This window comes from Cyprinus carpio, chromosome A18 (assembly GCF_018340385.1).
Source record: "Cyprinus carpio isolate SPL01 chromosome A18, ASM1834038v1, whole genome shotgun sequence".
Taxonomy (NCBI): domain Eukaryota; kingdom Metazoa; phylum Chordata; class Actinopteri; order Cypriniformes; family Cyprinidae; genus Cyprinus; species Cyprinus carpio.
This window is the reverse complement of record NC_056589.1, coordinates 2405611-2424592: the sequence shown is the minus strand read 5'-3', so window position 1 is coordinate 2424592 and position 18982 is coordinate 2405611. Positions and strand designations below refer to the sequence as shown.

At 37.3% G+C, this 18982-nt stretch overlaps 1 protein-coding gene across 1 annotated transcript in view; it reads right to left on the bottom strand.

Annotated features, from left to right (window-relative positions):
- Positions 1–1038: 1038 nt before the first annotated feature.
- The window catches only part of LOC109110322 (protein phosphatase 1 regulatory subunit 37-like), a 36750-nt gene continuing 18806 nt past the window's right edge, over positions 1039–18982 (bottom strand). The window contains 10 exon segments of the mRNA XM_042774761.1: positions 1039–2589; positions 3054–3220; positions 3334–3475; positions 4211–4323; positions 4409–4564; positions 7821–7839; positions 7841–7972; positions 8058–8177; positions 14409–14509; positions 15437–15482. Of these exon segments, the coding sequence (XP_042630695.1) occupies positions 1258–2589; positions 3054–3220; positions 3334–3475; positions 4211–4323; positions 4409–4564; positions 7821–7839; positions 7841–7972; positions 8058–8177; positions 14409–14509; positions 15437–15482 (2328 nt within the window). The 3' untranslated portion in view covers positions 1039–1257.

The following is an 18982-nucleotide window of genomic DNA, read 5'->3' as shown; positions in this document are numbered from 1 at the left end:
AATGTACAATCAGTGAAATATTTGAAGTTTCAATAACAATACACACTATATATACATTCAACAGCTTGATGTAAAATAATATGTACCAAATAAATGTAACTGTAACAAATGGATAAAAACAATGCTGTGACACATTACAGGAGATTTTTAGGGGAAAATGTTTAACTGTCATTAAAATAATGTTCAGACACATTACAGGAGATTTTTAGGGGAAAATGTTTAACTGTCATTAAAATATTGTTTTTTTGTAGAAAATAAGTTGTTAAAAGGATTCTGATTGACTGGAGTAATGATGCAAAAAATTCAGTTTGAAAGTCAGCTTGATTGTTCCTAATAAGCTGTTTAACTGCACTCAAAGTGAATATTAAATTATGTTGTGGGATAATTAAATATATTCTAAATAAACTACAAACATAAAATTATATAGATTTATTTTGTCCTCACATTCTTTCTTGTAACTCATCCCTCTCAGTGACACAGCTGACTGAATGGCATCATTATGCAGCTCATTATGCAGGTCTTGTCTTCTCAGGTGTGAATTCATGATAGTTGACGCCTACTCGCATATGACTTTTACCAACAAAAAAGTGTCTTAGAAAATTAAATCAATATATTGTTTTCTGTAAGTGAGTAAACAAGATGATTTTCACATCATTTAGAAAAATTCTAGGCTACAAGCGTCCAGTTCTCCAAAATTCCTGGGAACCAATGTTCTGTATGTGTTTTATTGCCTTATTTAAAGTGATTTAACATTTTTAGTTTTTCACTAACCACGCATAACATTTTTTTTTTCTCAAAAACCACAATCATGTACATCCATGCTGCTCACATATTATTATAGCCTAGTTTGTGCTGATTACAGTGGAGATTAGACTTTAGCCATTTAGATATTTATAAGAAACTGAAAAAAGCACAAATGTCAGGGCATGACAAAACTTCTCCAGGCCCCAAAAATACCCTTAGACTCCAGAGGGTTAAATCCGCAGCACATATATTTAGACTATTTAACTGAATCGCAGCCTTCATAAATTCACAATAGTACTATGCTTTATTATGATTTTTTTTTTTTTTCATGCAGCCTCAGAAAATGGTCTAATAATGCTTTTCATGGATTCTCATCCATGGAATGTGCCACTTCCAATATTTTGCATACTGCAATCGAGGATTATTTATAATCAAGTGTTCGTATTTAATCAAGGAATCATGACAGCCCCACTGGGAATATTTTAGCCGCATCGGAATTGGTGTGAACAGGTTTTAGGAACAATGTAAATTAATCCAAATAAATGTGCTGTGGAACGATGCAGTGGAATATGAGGTAATCCGGCGTAACTCACCATGCTCCATTATGCAGCTGGCTGGTTTGGGTCCCTTGGGTTCGAGCAGGTGAAAGGCAAATTCTGGCTTCAGCCCGTTGGGCAGCCCTGTGCCCTTGCTCCCAGCAGCATGACCTTCGTCAGGAGATCCCGCTCCAGCACGGCAGCCTTCCTCCTCATCGAGGGCTCCGTGACCTGCCGTGACCTCCAGTGAAGGCTGCAGCTGAGCGGCCGGTTGCTGCTGTTTCTCTCCGTTACCACCTGGATGACCTTCCTGGAGCTGTTCCGGACATGGGCTTAGCGTCTCATCCTGGGATTGTCCTGTTTGGATGGGACTGGACTCGGTGTGAGAACAGAACGTCTGGTCCTTCTCGCTTACATTTAGCGTCTCTTGCGCTCGGTTTGTGTTTGTATTTACAGTCAACTGTTGCTTTAAGTGAGTCTGATTTATGTGGACAGCGTCCTTCTGGTTTTCAAATGGCGTCGCAGGTTCCTGTGAAGTTTGAGACTCCTTCAGGTTCTCCTGCTTATCCGCAAGTGACGATACGGACGTGTTGAGCGGTTCAACAGGTGCTGGTGTTGTTTCTGCACGTGATGTTAACGTGCTGAGCTCAGATGCTGTCGGTTTCTGCTCAGGCAGTTGTGAAGGTGCTTTTATATTAGTCTGTGTGCATGTTTGGCTCTCTGCCGCCCATTCGCTGACGCCTTTCGCCAATACAGTCGTCTGCTGCTGCTCCGGAGGGCTTTCCACACGTGTTACCATAAAGATTTTGTGTCCTCTGCCGGGACTAGACACTGAAAAGCAGCGGCTAGGAGATGGTGGGGGTCTTGGGACAGTGCTAGCGTCGGTCACTGGAGATCCTGGTAGAGGAGACATCGAGGGCACGGCCTTACAGGCGTTTATTGCAGGAATCTCTATGGGAGATGTGGTGTTCGCAGTAGCTTTCGGCTCCTCTGCTGCCTCCTCATCCTCTGTGTCCGAGTCCGAGTCGTCTTGTAGTGTCGGTTTCTGTTCGTTGACCTCTTGGCTCTCAGATGCACTGCCCTCATCGGTTGCGTCTCCCTGACCGGCGGAGTTTTCTTCCTCGCTTCTCTCAGCAGATGCATCTTCATCCTCTTGAGTTTGGTCCTCCATGGCGATTTCGGCTATTGAAACCGACTGCCTCATCTTCTGCTCCGTCTCTTCCTTCTCCTTGGCCAGGATGAAGTTCCTCTTGCAGCCGTTCTGAATGTCTGCCAGCAGGGCGCGCTGTGTCTCAATGAAACACTTCAGCTGTGAGAGCAGCGAGAGAAAAAGGATGCAGAATAGTTATGCAATAAAAAGGTCATTGATGCATCTGTGGTATATAATTAAGTGAAATTCAAAGCTGTATTTTCAGCATCATTACTCCAGTCTTCAGTGTCACATGATCTTCAGAAATCATAATAATATGATGATTTGATGCTCAAAAAACATTTCTGATTATTATCAATGTTGAACACAGTTGTGCTGCTTCATATTTTTGTGGAAACCGTGATAAACATAGAACATTTAATTTGAATATATTTGCACTGATATAACAAACAGCAATATATACCTGTATATCTGTATATGAAGAATGCAATATAGTTTTAGAGAACTCTAATAAATGAACAGAACTTACTACCTACAATCTAACACTGTTTTAGCTTTAAACACAGGAAGATCTACTTCTATTAAGTTAAATCTTTTCTCCTTCCCATTGAACGAACACTCACCGTCTCTTTCTTGGGCTCTCGGTCCAGGTCGAGTCGGAGCAGCGATGTGTTGACTTTAAAGGCGAGCGAGAGAGCCATGAGGCCTCCGGTCTTGATTTCATTCTCCCGCATGTCCAGCCGGAGGAGCCTCGGACTCTCAGCGATGAATTCAGCGATAGCCACCGCTCCTATCACACGAACAAACACACCGACACGCTTAACATAAGCCCAGCCCAACATTCAACATCAAATTCATCATGTTTACATGTACAGTAACTTCACGTTTCGTTCCAGATCTCACCTTCGCAGGAGAGTTTGGTGGAGACCAGACCCAGCCTGAGGATGGACCGGTTTGCTATGAGTCCGTCTTTCAGTTTGTGCACTCCTTCGTTCCCCACTGCGTTATGGCCCAGGTTCAGAGTTTCCAAGCTCTGCGTGTACGGCTACAGAAACAGAGCAAAAGAGAGGGATCAGAAAAAGCAGAGAGAGGCGGAAGAAGAAACTGAAAGTGCATTAATTAAAAGACAAGCAGTGTGTTTATGATTATTCTGCAAAGAGATCTGACCGTCTTTTTCTGTAAATACAAGCGCAGACAATGCTTTAAAACCACAGCAGCACAGACTAAACTACTAAACTAAGCCTGAAACAATTATATGCATAAAAAGTCAATTATTTTCTGTCAAAAATTGGTTGTAAATGGACAATATGGAAAATTACCAGAATAGTTAAACAATGCTCCAAATAATCATCAGATTAGTCTTTTGTTAAAAAAAAAATATTGTTAGATACAGCCCTATTATGACCTAGATTTTTATAGTTAACTGTCATTAAAATGTAATTATCAATTAATTGATTACAACAACATTACTTTAATACGACGTATAGTTAATACAAATTTTTTTGTCTTTAATAAATGATCAGTTTATTTTCAAGCATTTAGCATCCTTGTTACATGTTGCATAATTACTTTAGTAATAACAGTAAATTATGCATAATTGCGTGCAACTAACCCTAATGTCATTAATTAATATTACTTAGTACTTAATCGCATAATTACACTGTAACAGCGACACCTTAAAATTAAGTGTATCCCCTGTTTCTTTCAGGTTTACACACTTGTTACAAACAAAATGCATTGCTCTTGGTTTGTAAAAGCCCTTGTGTGTGTGTGTGTGTACCAAAGCGGCGGCCAGGTATCCCATGCCATTGTGTGTGAGCTGGTTGTTCCAGAGCACCAGCGTCACCAAACCCTTCCTCTGCTCCTTCAGACCCTCACATATATACGCCAACCCTGAGGGAACGAGCAAACACAGCGGGTTGAACGACGAGTTCAAACACTACTGAAGCAGGAGACCAATAACAGCAAGAGCTCTCACCGGAGTCCAGTATGTGATTGTGTCTCAGGTCCAGATTCTGGATGTTGTAGTTGAACTTCAGCAGATTCCCCAACTGGGCCGAGTCCTGCAGACCGTTGAGCTTGTTTTCGGCCAAATACAGCTCTCTGAGGTTCATGTTCATCTTTAGTGCTGTGGCTGAACACAAACAAACAGCCTTTTAATCGCTGCATTCACATTTCATTTTAGAAAATTGATAACTTTACTTTGAGTCGCCCATTATAATGAACAACACTAACATCAGCATGTGGCGTGTTAATGACTTTACTCGAGGCGCCCACTCGTAATTAATTCACTCCGAACTACTTAATAAATTCCGCTCTGGATATAGTTTACACTTAACATCAGACACACATGTACTAACCCAACGAGTATTGAGCCCGATTAAGGGATGCTTTTGGAGAAGTCAGAGAGCGGAGGTACAGTATCATCACGATCTGTGTCTGGATGGAGAGAGATTTGTACTGATACCCAGCAAACGTTCTGACCTTACCTGCAGTATGCTTCTAGTTTGAGCATTTCTTTAGGAATTGTTCTACGAGTGCTCTTTGTGGGTTTTGAGTGTTTATTTGTTTCTTTAGTTGTGTAGGGAAAGAGAACAACACAAAACAGAAAAAATAACAAATTATTGTATTTAGTATTTTCAAAGCAAAACTACAAATATCAAAAAATAATTTGCCCCCCAGCGATGTTTATAACAAAGCTGCAGATGTCAAAAACTCTATGTCTAAATGGTAAGACTTTATTTTAAGGTGTCCTTGTTACACGTTACATGTACCTACAGTCGTAGCCAAAAATATTGGACCCCTTGGTAAATATGATCAAAAAAAGGCTATGAAAATTCATCTGCATTGATAATCCTTTTGGTATTTTATTTTAAAAATTCACAAAAATATATCCTTTCATTGGATAATAAGAATTTAAAACGGAGGGGAAATATCATTATGAAATGAATGTTTTTCTCAAATACTCGTTGGTCACAATTATTGGCACCCCTATAAATTCTTATGAGTACAATATCTCTGAAGTATATTCCAATTCATATTCCACAATTTTGAGCACTCCCAGCATGATTATAAACATGAAATCATCCAGCTCTGGCTTCCTGTTTCACAGAAATATAAAGAGGAGGGGAAACAAAGCCCAAATTCCCTTAATCATTCATCACAATGAGAAAAACCAAAGAATATATTTCTGATGTGCAGCAAAAGATAAATTGAGCTTCACAAATTGGTGAAGTGGCTTTAAGAAAAAAGAGCTAGAGCAGTGTGAAAACTCCCATTTCCACACCATCAGGGCAATAATTAAGAGTTTCCAACCAACAGAAAATGTTACAAAACTGCCTGGAAGAGGACGTGTGTCTGTCCTAATGTGCGGTGAGAAGGAGAGTTTGAGTAGCTAAAGACTATCCAAGGGTCACAGCTGGAGAACTGCAGAAAATAGTTGAGTCTCTGGTTCAGAAAACCTTTAAAAAATAGTCAAACAGAACCTACATCAACACATGATGTTTGGGAGGGTTACAAGAAAAACTCCAGCATATTCAGTTATCAGCCATGACTGGAACTTTAAATGGGAATGGCTTCTATGATCAGATGAAACTAAAAAATGAGCTTTTTAGCAGCAAACACTCAAGATGGGTACCCCATGTGTACAATGAAATATACTGCTGTATTTTTGATGTTGTGGGTCTATATTTCTGCTGGAGGTCCTGGACATCTTGTTTAGACACATGGCATCATGGATTCTATCAAACACCAACAGATAAAAAAATCAGTAAGTGACTGACTCTGTTAGAAATCGTATAATGGACCATGTTTGGATCTTCCAACCGTACATTAACCCAAACACAAACCTCAGAAACAACACAGAAATGGGTCACTGAGCTCAAAACCAAGCTTCTGCTATAGCCATTCCAGTCCTCTGACCTGAACCCTACAGAAACTGAGAGGAGTGAACTGAAGAGGAGAAGCATACCAAGGATACCAACTGGAGTGATTCTGGATATGAAGGAATGGTCTCTGATCTCTTGTCAGGTGTTCTCTAACCTCATCAGGCATTATAGGAGAACATTTAGACCTGTTAAACTGGCAAATAAAGGTTTCAAAAAGTATTGAATAAAAGGGGGCTATTAATTGTGGCCAATGTGTATTAGAGAAAAACATTTATTTCATAATGATATTTCCCCTCATTTTAAATTCTTATTATCCAATGAAAGGATACATTTTTGTGAATTTTTAAATAAAAGACCGAAAGGATTAACAATGCAGGTGAATTTTCACAGCCTTTTTTGATCATATTTACCAAGGGGGCCAATATTTTTGGTCACGACTGTACTATTATGATAACAATAAATTATGTATAATTACATGCAAGTAACTCTAACTATATAGTAAGTACGTATGTGACCCTGGACCACAAAACCAGTCATAAGGGTCAATTTTTTTAAACATACATCATCAGAAAGCTGTAAAAATAGGCTTTGCATTGATGTATGGTTTGTTAGGAGGACAATATTGGTCCGAGATACAACTATTTGAAAATCTGGAATCATCTTTAAAGTTGTCCAAATGAAGTTCTTAGCAATGCATATTACTAAATCAAAAATTTAAGTTTTGATATATTTACAGTAGGAAATATACAAAATATCTCCATGGAACATGATCTTTACTTAATATCCTAATGATTTTTGGTATAAAAGAAAAATCAATAATTTTGACCCATACAATGTATTTTTGGCTATTGCTACAAATATCCCCCAGCGACTTAAGACTGCTTTTGTGCTCCAGGGTCACATATAGAAGTTAATTAATATCACTCAGTACTTAAATGTATTACACCGTAACAAGGACACCTTAAAATAAAGGGTAAGCGTTTAAATTTATTTCAAAGTCAGAGTACGTCTTATTCCTTCTTAAAGAGGCTGTTTGGTGCAGTTTACCCATAAATGTTAATTAATGCATTAACTCTCAAACATGTACTAACATGTAGTTAAAGCTGCCGTCATTCATGCCTGACTCCAGTCGTAGTTAAGAATAGCTCTTCATTAGTTAACACCATTAATAATCATTAGTATATGACGAATTAAGCATTACTTTAGCTATTAGTGCATGATTATTCAAGTACCCTTATAGTAAAGCGTTACCCAAATATGCCACAGTCTAGTGTCATTTGAAGCATAAAAATCACAGCGAAAATGTGGACATTTGTACAATTATATTAAAAACTTTACAATGCCAATCAGAAGACAGAAGGCATGGAGCAGATAAACACGTTTATCAGCAAAATTGATAATGCTGATCATTTAAAGCCCTTAGAAATTTGTGGATTAAATATGATACAGCAGGTTTCAAAGGTTTAATGTCCAGAGTTTTTTTGTATTTTTTTCTTTCATTACCCAGCAGCATCAGCGGTCTTGCCTTATACATTTGCATTCACCATCTACACTACCGTCAGGCTGCCGCTAATGCGCAGCGCTCTGGCCACGAACGGAGCCGAATGGTCCAGCAGCGGAGAGTTACGGGCGTCCAGGTACTGCAGAGAGCTCGTCTGGAGCCACACAGACGCACGAGGAGTCAAGATGAGGAGATCAACTCTTCATTAAAGTGTGAACCGAGCGTAACTCAAGCCTCACCTTCCTCATCATGTGTGCGGCGGCCTGCCAGCCGCGTGTGCCGATGTGCCTGTTGCTGGAGATGTTGAGATGAGTGGCGGATTCATAGTACTCTATCATATCGAACAAAGCTGATGCTCCCTGAGAAGCAGAAAGAAACATGCTCTTTATTCTGCACAGCATTTCAGAATTAATAGCAGTCTGTTGTGTGCGAAAGAGATGCACAACACAAACAAAATTCAAACAACACCAGTTAAAAACACAAAACCCTACAAAAACTATACAAACACTGAACATATGTAAAATATATATTTTAAAAAATAAAACTTTACAAATATTATATAATCATGGTACATATGTAAAATATATATTTTATAAATCAATTAATTATGATAAAATATAATTCTTTTTTTTTTTCAAGGTAACATGTCTATATGGTAATATTCAAATACATGTGAGAGAATGATGAGTTTCATCCTGGATGACGCTCCAGACTGTCCCATGTGATGTGAGAATTAGTCTGCATGTCTATACATGAGCACACGTCTACGTATATACTGTATGTGTCTCAAGAGAAAACATGGTTTTGTTTCCAGCATCTGTACACTAGAGATTAACACTATCCTTTAACATCCTTAAGCCTTCTGATAAGGAGCAGCATGAGTCAGAGAAGAGAGAGACAAGATCGATCTCAGAGAGAGACGAGACGAGACTGACATCCGAGAGGATGAGCGGAGAGCGAGGTGGAGAGAGAGAGAGAGGAGACAGAGAGCAGATGACCAGAGAGGAGAGAGACGAGAGAGGAGAGAGGGAGAAGAGAGAAGAGAGAGAGAGAGAGATGACGAGAGAGAGAGAGCAGAGAGACAGAGACCGAGACAGGAGAGAGAGAGAGAGAGAGATCAACAGAGAGAGAGAGAGAGAGAGAGAGAGACGACAGAAGAGAGAGTTCAGGAGAGACGAGTGAGAGAGAGGAGAGAGGCAGAGTAGAGAGAGAGAGAGAGGAGAGAGGGAGAGAGAGAGCAGAGACACAGAGGGGAGAGAGGGAGAGGAGAGAGAGGAGACAGAGAGCTGAGAGAGGAGAGAGAGACACAGAGGGTCGGAGAGAGACCAGAGAGAGAGAGCAAAGAGGAGAAAAAGAGAGAGAGAGAGAGAGAGGGAGGGGAGGATAGTAGGTGAGAGCGAGATCGTAGAGCGGGAAGGGGGAGGCAGAGAGAGGAGACGAGAGAGGAGGGGAGAAGGAGAGAGCTGAGAGAAAAAGGAGAGAAGAAAGGCTGAGAGAGAGAGAGAGAGAGAGCGATAAGAGAGAGAGAGAGAGGAGACGAGAGAGAGAGAGTGAGAGAGAGAGCAGTCTAATGCTGTGATGGTGAAAGTGAGTTGAGCGCGAGAGAGAGAGAAATGGAAGAAAATACTACACAATCTGTGATTTTGTACTACAATCAAACAAACAGAAAAATGACAAACTTAAACATCACACAGATATTTTATATAACTTGATAGAGCATGTGGAAACAAAAACCTACTAAAATATTAAATATTTTACATGAAAAATACATAACTGTTTACCTTAAAACAAATTCAATAATAAATGAACAATTTTCAGCAACATGAATGTGTGCATGTAAAAATAATATATGTATGTATATATATATATTAGGGCTGTCAATTGATTAAATTTTTTTAACCTAATTAACGGCACATCAGATTTGGCTGAGAAATTACCCACAAAAGATCAATTAAAAACGATAATTGTGTTACAAGAGAAAAGCATGAAATAGATATTACATAAAGTACCTTTAAAAAAAAAATTGTTTCTTTTTTATTTTCTTTTTTCATTTTTGGGTGAACTATCCCTTCAATTAGTTTTTTTTTTTTTTTTACACAAAGTAATTATAATTATATTTATTTTAATTAATGTTAGATCTTTTTTTTTGCAAAAACAGACAATATTGTGTATAAAATATAACAATGTTAACTTCTTATTTACTGAACTGTTGTGTAAAATCACATTTGTACACGTGCTATTCGGGACAAAAACAACAATCATGTGATATTGCTCTCGTTGCTCGTGTGATCTCGCTTATCATATGATATAAACATGAGACAAAATTCATACAGCAGCATTTTTTGGCCCAACATCTTGAATTTTAGGGGCACATAATAACTGCATTTATGGACTACATAGTTGTTGCCCTGCATCATGTTTGTCAACTATATGAAATATAAGATGACGTACAGGTGTGGGACGAAACGAATGCGTTAACTGCGTTAAAATACTGCAATCATGTTATTTTTCCATAACTAATTAATTAAGTTAATACGTTAAACTGACTGCCCTAATATATCTGTATCTTGATAGGGCTGTCACGATTATGAAATTTGGCTGACGATTAATTGTCTAAAAATAGTCACCGTTATTGTGATCAATTGTCTGTTTTAGGGCTTTGGTGGTTATCACGATTAATTGTCTGTCATACACAGAAGCTGTATATCGAAATCCTCCGACGGTTTTCTTTGCAAATTCTCAGTTTGTACTTCTAATTCGTGAACGCCGTTTTGTTTTGTTCCCTCTCCGCATTCGTCAGTAATCTACGTACTACAACATCCGCCGGAAAAGGCTTCCACGTATGACAGATAACGGAAGTGAGAGAAAAGTGTTTATTACATTTAAAATATGGATATTTTTCTTAAAAAAAAAACACATGCATTCACTACAGAAGGCCTTTATTCACCCCCCGGAGCCGTGTGAGGCACGTTTATTATGAATGCACGCGCTTTATTTGACGACTTGTGGACTGTTCAGCTGTGTTACACTGACTGCAATGATAGAGCTCGGACTAGCCAGGACAATTTTTAATATTACTCTGACTGGATTCGTCTGAAAGAAGAAAGTCATATACACCTAGGATGCTTCGAAGGTAAGTTAAAAACAGTCTAATTTTCATTTTTGGGTGAACTAACCCTTTAAATAATGCTAAACATTTTGTACTATTCTGCACGCTTTTGTGCTTGTGACAGACTGACCCACATTCACACTCTGAGTGAGGACAGAAGTGAAACTCAGCTGTGTTTGATTGGACAGAGCTCTGCTGAGGAGCAGCGTATGGTGTAGAGCTCCAACACACACACACACAGACACACACACACACACACAAGCTCTCACAGAGGAGGGGGAACTGCCCCAATGTTTCTGGAGGAGCCAAAAACAAGAACAAATACAATGCAGTTCATAAAGAGGGTTTAAATGTAAAGAAGATTAGGAGCAGCAGGAGTGCAACAAATACTTATAGACACAGAAAAACAACTAAGATGCTGATTTCAGCACTGCGGCTGGGGGACACAAACCTGCCGTGGCCAGTAACACTGAAAGGAGTAACTGATCCCAGCACAGTAGTTATGTGCATTAAAAATAAAATAAATCGAAAATAAAATACAATAAATTTAAAAATAAATATAAATAAATGAAATAAACAAAAAGAAATATAATAGCATAACATAAATAACAAATAGTGATGGTAAGAATGTTTACATCTTTTATAAAAAAAAAAAACAAATACAAAATTAATTACATTAAAATAAATGCAACATGAATGTGTGCATGTAAAAATTATATATGTATATATAAATTAGGGCTGTCAATTGATATATATATTTTTTAATCTAATTAATTACATAACGTGGTGATTAACCTAATTATCTGCACATCAGATTTGGCTGAGAAATTACCCACAAAAGATCATTTAAAAACGATAATTGTGTGAAAAGCATGAAATAGATATTACATAAAGTACCTTTAGAAAGAATTTGTTTCTTTTTTATTTTCTTTTTTTTATTTTTGGGTGAACAATCCCTTTAATTAGATTTTTTTTTTTTACCAAGTAATTATTATGATTATATTTGTTTTAATTAATATTAGATCAGACAATAAAAACAGACAATATTGTGCTTAAAATATAACACTATTAACTTTTTATTTACTGAACTTTTGTGTAAAATCACATTTGTTAATGAAAATAAATTGAAATAAATATAAATAAATTAAACATATATACATAAACAACGATGGTTAGAATATATGTATACTGGGGCTGGAAAAAAAAAATTGATTAATCTTTTTTTTTTTTAATGACATCGATGCGATATTGATTCTCAAAAGCCGCGAATCGATCTTTTCCGGTATTTATTTCAGCAAACATTTAAAAGAACTTCTGATTAATGTGAATCTTATCATTAGTCTTCTCCACTAGATGTCACCCTCTTATTTACCTTGCACAACGTTACAACAGAAAGATACTGTTGACAAGAACCAAGAACAAAGCAATATGCGTGATCTGCAATGCTCAGGTAAAATTCTATAGTAACACTAAAAATCTGCGGAAACATTTGACATCACGCGTAAAAATGTATCAGCGCCCTGCGTGAGGGGATATGTTGAACAGTGATATAAACTTCCTTCCTTGATTTGCGTTGTTCACTAGCTTGTAGAGGTGAAACTGTTCGTAGTGGATCATTTGCACTTGTTTCTAAGTCTTGCTGATTTAAACATTCAAGGGTTTTAAACCAGTCACGTGCATTCGGAGCTGCGCGCACTCATTCAAAGCGCACACAGAGAGCTGTGTTTCAGACAATGCGCGTACACAGAATTGATTCATCTTTCGCATATACTTGCATCTGAATGAAAACGTGCATACAAATTTATCTAAAAATAACTATCTCGGCACGTATTCTCATAAATACAGTCGGTTATGTCTTATTGTAGTGAAAAAGTAAAGCCAAAAGCCTTAATTTGTTTTAAAAGAAATCATTTTTATTTGATTTGTTTGGGTATTTTTAAGTCTAATTGTATTGACATCTGTGCATTCGGTCAAAGAAGGGGTAGCAGCCTGGATAAATAATCAAAGGACCTGCTCATTTATCAATTTGTGGCATTAATTTGTTCAAAAGAAAAATTTGAAATCAGCACCGTGAGAAGTATCGCATCGTATCGTGAGTTGATGAATCGTTACAATCCCTGTGGTATCAAAGAAGTATGTGTTAAATAATAAAGCATTTTTTTGGATCTGAAAATTATCTGATCTGTTACTCAAGGACATGATAATGCATTATCATTTGAGCTTGGGTTTTGTCCCATTAACCCTATCTCATGACTTGTCAAAAAAAAAAGCAAAATGATGTTTTTTAACCGCTGATTTGTTCTGCAGTGAAGCTCAGCCAGTCTTTTTATTTATATTTTTCTTTGGCTACCAAAATCTGAAGAATGTCTGCTCGAATTTTAAAATGCGATTGGTTTCCTTGGTTATTGTTTGTATTTTATTAAATTATTTCCCTAAATTTCAATCAAGAAAATGCCATTTCTGAAAACAGTGAGTTCCGTTCCCCTCGGAAACACATTCATATAAAATTAATTGTTTGGATTTTCTTCCTATATTTCGCTCATCTTGAACAGTGCTCTTGTTCTGCCTGCTATTTTTTCCTCTTTGTGTCCGTCTTCAGCATCTCTGGCCGTTTACAGACTAATTATAATAATAACAACGTAATATTTCCACACAAATGGCCATTGTGTGCAAGCACGGAACAGAAGATAGTCTGAAAAAAAAAAAAAAAAAGCCCAGTCGATTGGTGCATCTGTACTCCATTAATTAAAAAAACAACACATAAAAACAAATGCAAAAGATAAAATGTCACTTGCCAGGACGGGTATTTTGACATACTTTTGTTTTGTATGCATTTGCCCGTTCAGGTGGTCCGCGCATGTCAGAGACAATCGTGACGACGCTGCAGTGTCCAGATCGGGCAAGTGACAAATCCGTCTACGGTCCCGAACGAACCAAAATCACAAAATAAAATGACGACACTACACTGCACCGACCCGATCCAGCAAGTGACAAATCCGTCTACGGTCCCGAACGACCTTCACGCTGGCCCCGGGCCATTGGGCAGTCCTTATTGTTGAGCCCTGGTATATCATTTATTTATTTCAAAAGAGAGAAAAAAATCCAGTTTTTCATGACACTCCCTTAAGTTGTGTGTTTATGCATATGGAAGATGCTGAGATCCGCCCAATTTATGACTTATGGCAAGATTATTGCATTAAATCAATCAGAGCTAGCACAGGCCAGGAGTGACCTTAACTAACCCATTAGAAACAGACTGAATGAATATCTCCAGAGCTCCTGGTGTCTGTGTTTACAGCACACATGTAGTCCACACACAGAGACACATGCCTCCACCAAACACACTAAACACATGACGAGTATTTGCATTGAGTCACAAAATCAGAGCGCAGCACTCGCCATAACACAAGCTCAGGCGGTCTTAAAGATGGAAAGTGAAAGACCAAGAATGATGAACGAGGTAAAAAAGAGCAGCACTCACATCCTCGTCTAAGTTTGTCTGCTCCAGATCCACCACTTTAAACTGCACCCTCTTAAAGATCTCCTCCAGAGACTCACATGATCTATAGTCAAGCTTCTCTCCTAAAGACGGAAACACAGAGAGATAAACACAGAGATATTAGATTTAACGTTTGCACTGATACAGCTCTTTATTTGGTAAACGCACAGATCAAAGTCAAACACATAGTGATGATTTTCCTGCTGCTTTCTAATTTACAGTTAACTTGAATCCTCTGAAGGAGAGATCAGCTCGTCTGTGGACACACACCCATTAACTACACAAACCAAACAAGAACACAAACCGGTTTTAACAGGCTGAACTGAACCTGCGTGTGGGTGTGTGCGCATGAGAGTGAATGAAACGGTGAAACTCAATGCATTCCCATGACTTAACTGTCCAGAACTCATTAAATGTATATAATACACATAAAACTAAAAATGTTGTGGTTGGTACAATTTAAAACATACTTTTATTTTGAAAAACATTATTACAATTTAAAACAGCAGTTTACTATGTGAATATATAGTGAAATGTAATTTATTTCTGTGATGTGCAGCTGTATTTTCAGCATCATTACTCCAGTCTTCAGTGTCACATGATCTTCAGAAATCATTCTAATATGCTGCTCAAGAAACATTTCTGATTATTATCAATGTTGAAAACAGTTGTGCTGCTTCATATTTTGTGGAAACTGTGATACAGTTTATTTTTCAGCATTCTTTGATGAATAGAGAGTTCAAAAGAACAGCATCTGTTAGAAAAATAAATCTCTTGTAACATTATTAAAAGCTTTTCTGACGCTTTTGATTAATTACATGCATCCTTACTGAATAATAAAAATTAGTTTTTGAATGCTGGATCATAAAAAATATTTTAAGGAATATTTTTATGATTTCATTAAATGTCTATGACCATTCCAAGACTGGAAATATACAGTTTTGAAACCCCCTGAGCTTTCAATGGCCGTGCAAACACTGAACTTTGTGACAAGGAGATTTTCAGCTCACCTTTGAGTTCTAGGCACTCGTTTCGCTGTGTCAGGTCTTTTAAGTCCTATGGAAAAAAATTAAGAGAGAGTTAACTATTAAGAGATGAATATTACCGGAGAGGTAGGTCATCAATATAACCCTAACTAACAAAGTGTGTGTGCAATGACAAGTGGTTACAAAATTGTAAAACTACACCTACCAACATAAAACTCAATAAATACACTGTGTGTGTGTGTGTGTGTTGTAACATGTCTCCTGATTACCCCACACACTGAAACAAATGGACTAAGAGCTGAAAATATGCCAGTATAAATGCTGAATTCATAGCTTTGAAGGCTGTGTAAACACTATGAGGTCTGTGCTGTGAAACACCGTTCTCTGATCAGCAAAGAGTCGCAAGCATTCAGAGTCAGCAACCTGACGTTTAACGCTGCCATGAGCTTTTCTAATGTGACTTCAATGAGCCTTGTGTTTCTGCTGTTACACAAGCCACCCGCGGCCGTCTTTACTCACCAATACACACGCCCTCTCTCTGCGGAGGCGCCGTGATCTGAAAACACCGACATATAGTGCTGTACAAGTAAGCTGGAGCTCAGTTTGAGGTATTCTGCTTAAATGAAAGTTCATCCCGCCAGTGTGTGTTCTGTCATGGATCTCGACTGTTTTGTGTGCGGACTGTAACATTACTTACGCAGCAATAAGTCTTTCTGACGTTGTTTTAAAAGAGAAACGTTAATGCAAATTGGAATTACTTTTAGGAATTTCTCCGTTATGATATTTGAGAGTATGTTTTTGTTACACCAGTGTATCTCTCAAGTCTTTGGTGTTTATTTAGCCTCTAACTGATATTCTGTTATAAATCTGTACACTAACATTAGATGAGGTGAAATAAACCATGCATACAAGTCGATATTCTATTGATTTGTGCTTATTGGTGAAGAAAAAAAAAAGCCCAAATGACAACAATCACCGCAATTAAAATTGAGCAAAATAATATATATTTTTCATAATTTTAACCATTATACATTAAAACGAAAATGTCAAAAATGTGTAAGTTTCCACTGACTAAAACTAGACTGAAATTCTCAACATTTCGTTGAATAAAACTTGACAAACTAAAACATGATAAGTTTACTAAATATGATAAAAACTAAAAGTTAAATAAAACATCTGCACGAAAAAAAAAAAAAAACAGCAGACTGAATGAAAATGCAAATTCCCTCTCTGACAGCAGGTGGCGCTTATGGAACAGCTGCAATACAGCGTTTCCTTGGTTACACTACTTTAATATTCATTAAAATGAGGTGAGATGAAAAGAAAATACCTTCTAAACTTGTCTGAAGACAGTCAGTACATCTCAACCGATTTGAATCGTCACATATTTCTATTAATTTTCAACAGGCTCTGTGTGCATCGTTACATCCCTAATTATCTTCACCAAATATTGGCTTGAATTTTTTCCATCGATTTGTTTTCTTTCAGTTAGCACAGGTTTTGCATTTCTTTTTGGAACCGACGGATCATAGGTTTCATTGATCTGAGCTTCTGCACTGCAGTTTTTGAGTGAACATTAACAAAATTATCCACAAATTATGCGTTTTTTTTTTTTTACTTAAAAACTGAGGTGCATGCGCTCAGATCAATGAGGCCTTTGATCAATCAGCTCCAAAAAGAAAACAAAACCTGTGTTGATTGAAAGAAAATGAGTTTGAAGAAAAAAAAAAAAGAAAAAAAAAATGAAATATGCCATTTGTTTTCAAATATACTTTGTTGTACATATTTTAAAGACAACATAGATTTACGTTCAGTAGGTTTTTAGTGGGTCTTTCTGTCACATGAGGGACAGGTAACAATAGTGAAAATATATCTATGGACAGAAATAAAGTCTTCACAAGTCCTCAGAAACATCTGTGCCTTTTTCTATTACCATAACATTTTGTTCGTTGTTACATTTTAATGCTTTTAACAGGCTTACATAAAATCTAAAACTTTAGTTGGTTGCTTTGTGTGTCAATGAAGCGTCTTGACTGATTATCAGTAAAACTGCACTCAACATTTATCTTCTTAACTTCTTAAGACTTTCAAAGATTCTGGTATACCCAAAACTAAAAAAAAAAAATCAGTCAAATCAGTACAATAATATGCAAAGTTTTAAAAATTACCTAATTACTGAGAAATTATCTCCAGAAATATAACGAACCCAAAAACGCAATATAATCGGTGCAAAGTAAACAGACATAAAAGGAGCATTAATCTTCTTCATTCTGCATTTGGTTGCCTTGTAGCTTACATGTGCAGTGACAATAAAGTCAAATCTAATCTAAAGTAGCTCTCTCTCTCTGTCCTCTTTTTCAGCAAATTTATTTTACAGTCCTGTTTGTGAAGTCATTTTTCCAAGGGTGACTAGGCAATTAGAAGAGAGGAGCCCAAGCGCAGACTGAGATGGTGGAAAAACACATACGTACAGACGCACACAGTAATGACCGGCTATTCTCTGCCCTGGGGACTCCCGGTGGAAATTTACCATCATGCCCTTGGAAGGGTTTAACAGACTGATGCCTTTCTGCACAACTACAGGTGACACATACCGCACAAAAACACATTACATGCACGGCGCACACAAAAAAAAACACTACACTTGCAGAGAAAATTAAAGGAGTGGAAAAGCAACAGAAAAAAAACACAAAATAACCGGACGTAAACAGAGGAAGAGAGCGGCAACAAGAGCTGCATCATGAGCTATTTTGTGAGGGATTGTGGGTGTTAGCTGGCATCTCTGAGCAAACATCAGGCCATGATAACATGATTTCTCTCCATCCGTCTGTTTTCAGTGACTCAGCTATAGAAGCAGATGGGAGAAACTCTCTCTCTCTCTCTGTCTCTCTCTCTCTCTCTCTCTCTCACACCTGCCGAGTTTCACCTGAAATCTTTCATGCATTTTTGATTCGGAATAAAATGAAAATTCATCTTGTCTGTTTTCTAACCCTCATAATGTATAGGTCTGTTTGAATCCATGACGAGATGCTTAATTTCTCAAACTGCATAGTTTTTGTACGGGAACCAAATTTTGGAAAAGAGTCATGACTATCAAAACACATCCATCCATCCATCCATCGAAAATTGTTACACCTTTTGCATTCAGGTCCATTTTGAGCCAGGTATTATCTGATGCACTACACAAGATGTTATGGAGTCTTCATCTCACATACACCTCTTGGACTGTAGATAAATATGCACACCCATTGATGAACAATTGCAGCATGAAATTATCAAAATGTATCAACTTTTTCACCTCAATGTGAAAGTTACACAAGTAAAATTATCATGGCAACCAAAGGAATTAAATCAACTGACTAAAATTTGAGTTGATACCAGTAATTCTCAGAATGTATGTTTTTATAAATTCAATATAACTACAAATTCAAATGAAAGTTGTCACGAATCTTTAAAAAAAAAAAAAAAAAAAAAAAAAAAAAAAAAAAAAAAAAAAAAAAAAAAAAAAAAAAAGACCCTTAGAAAATCATAACACTAGTTATTAGAACACATAGTTGCTATATTTGTTAT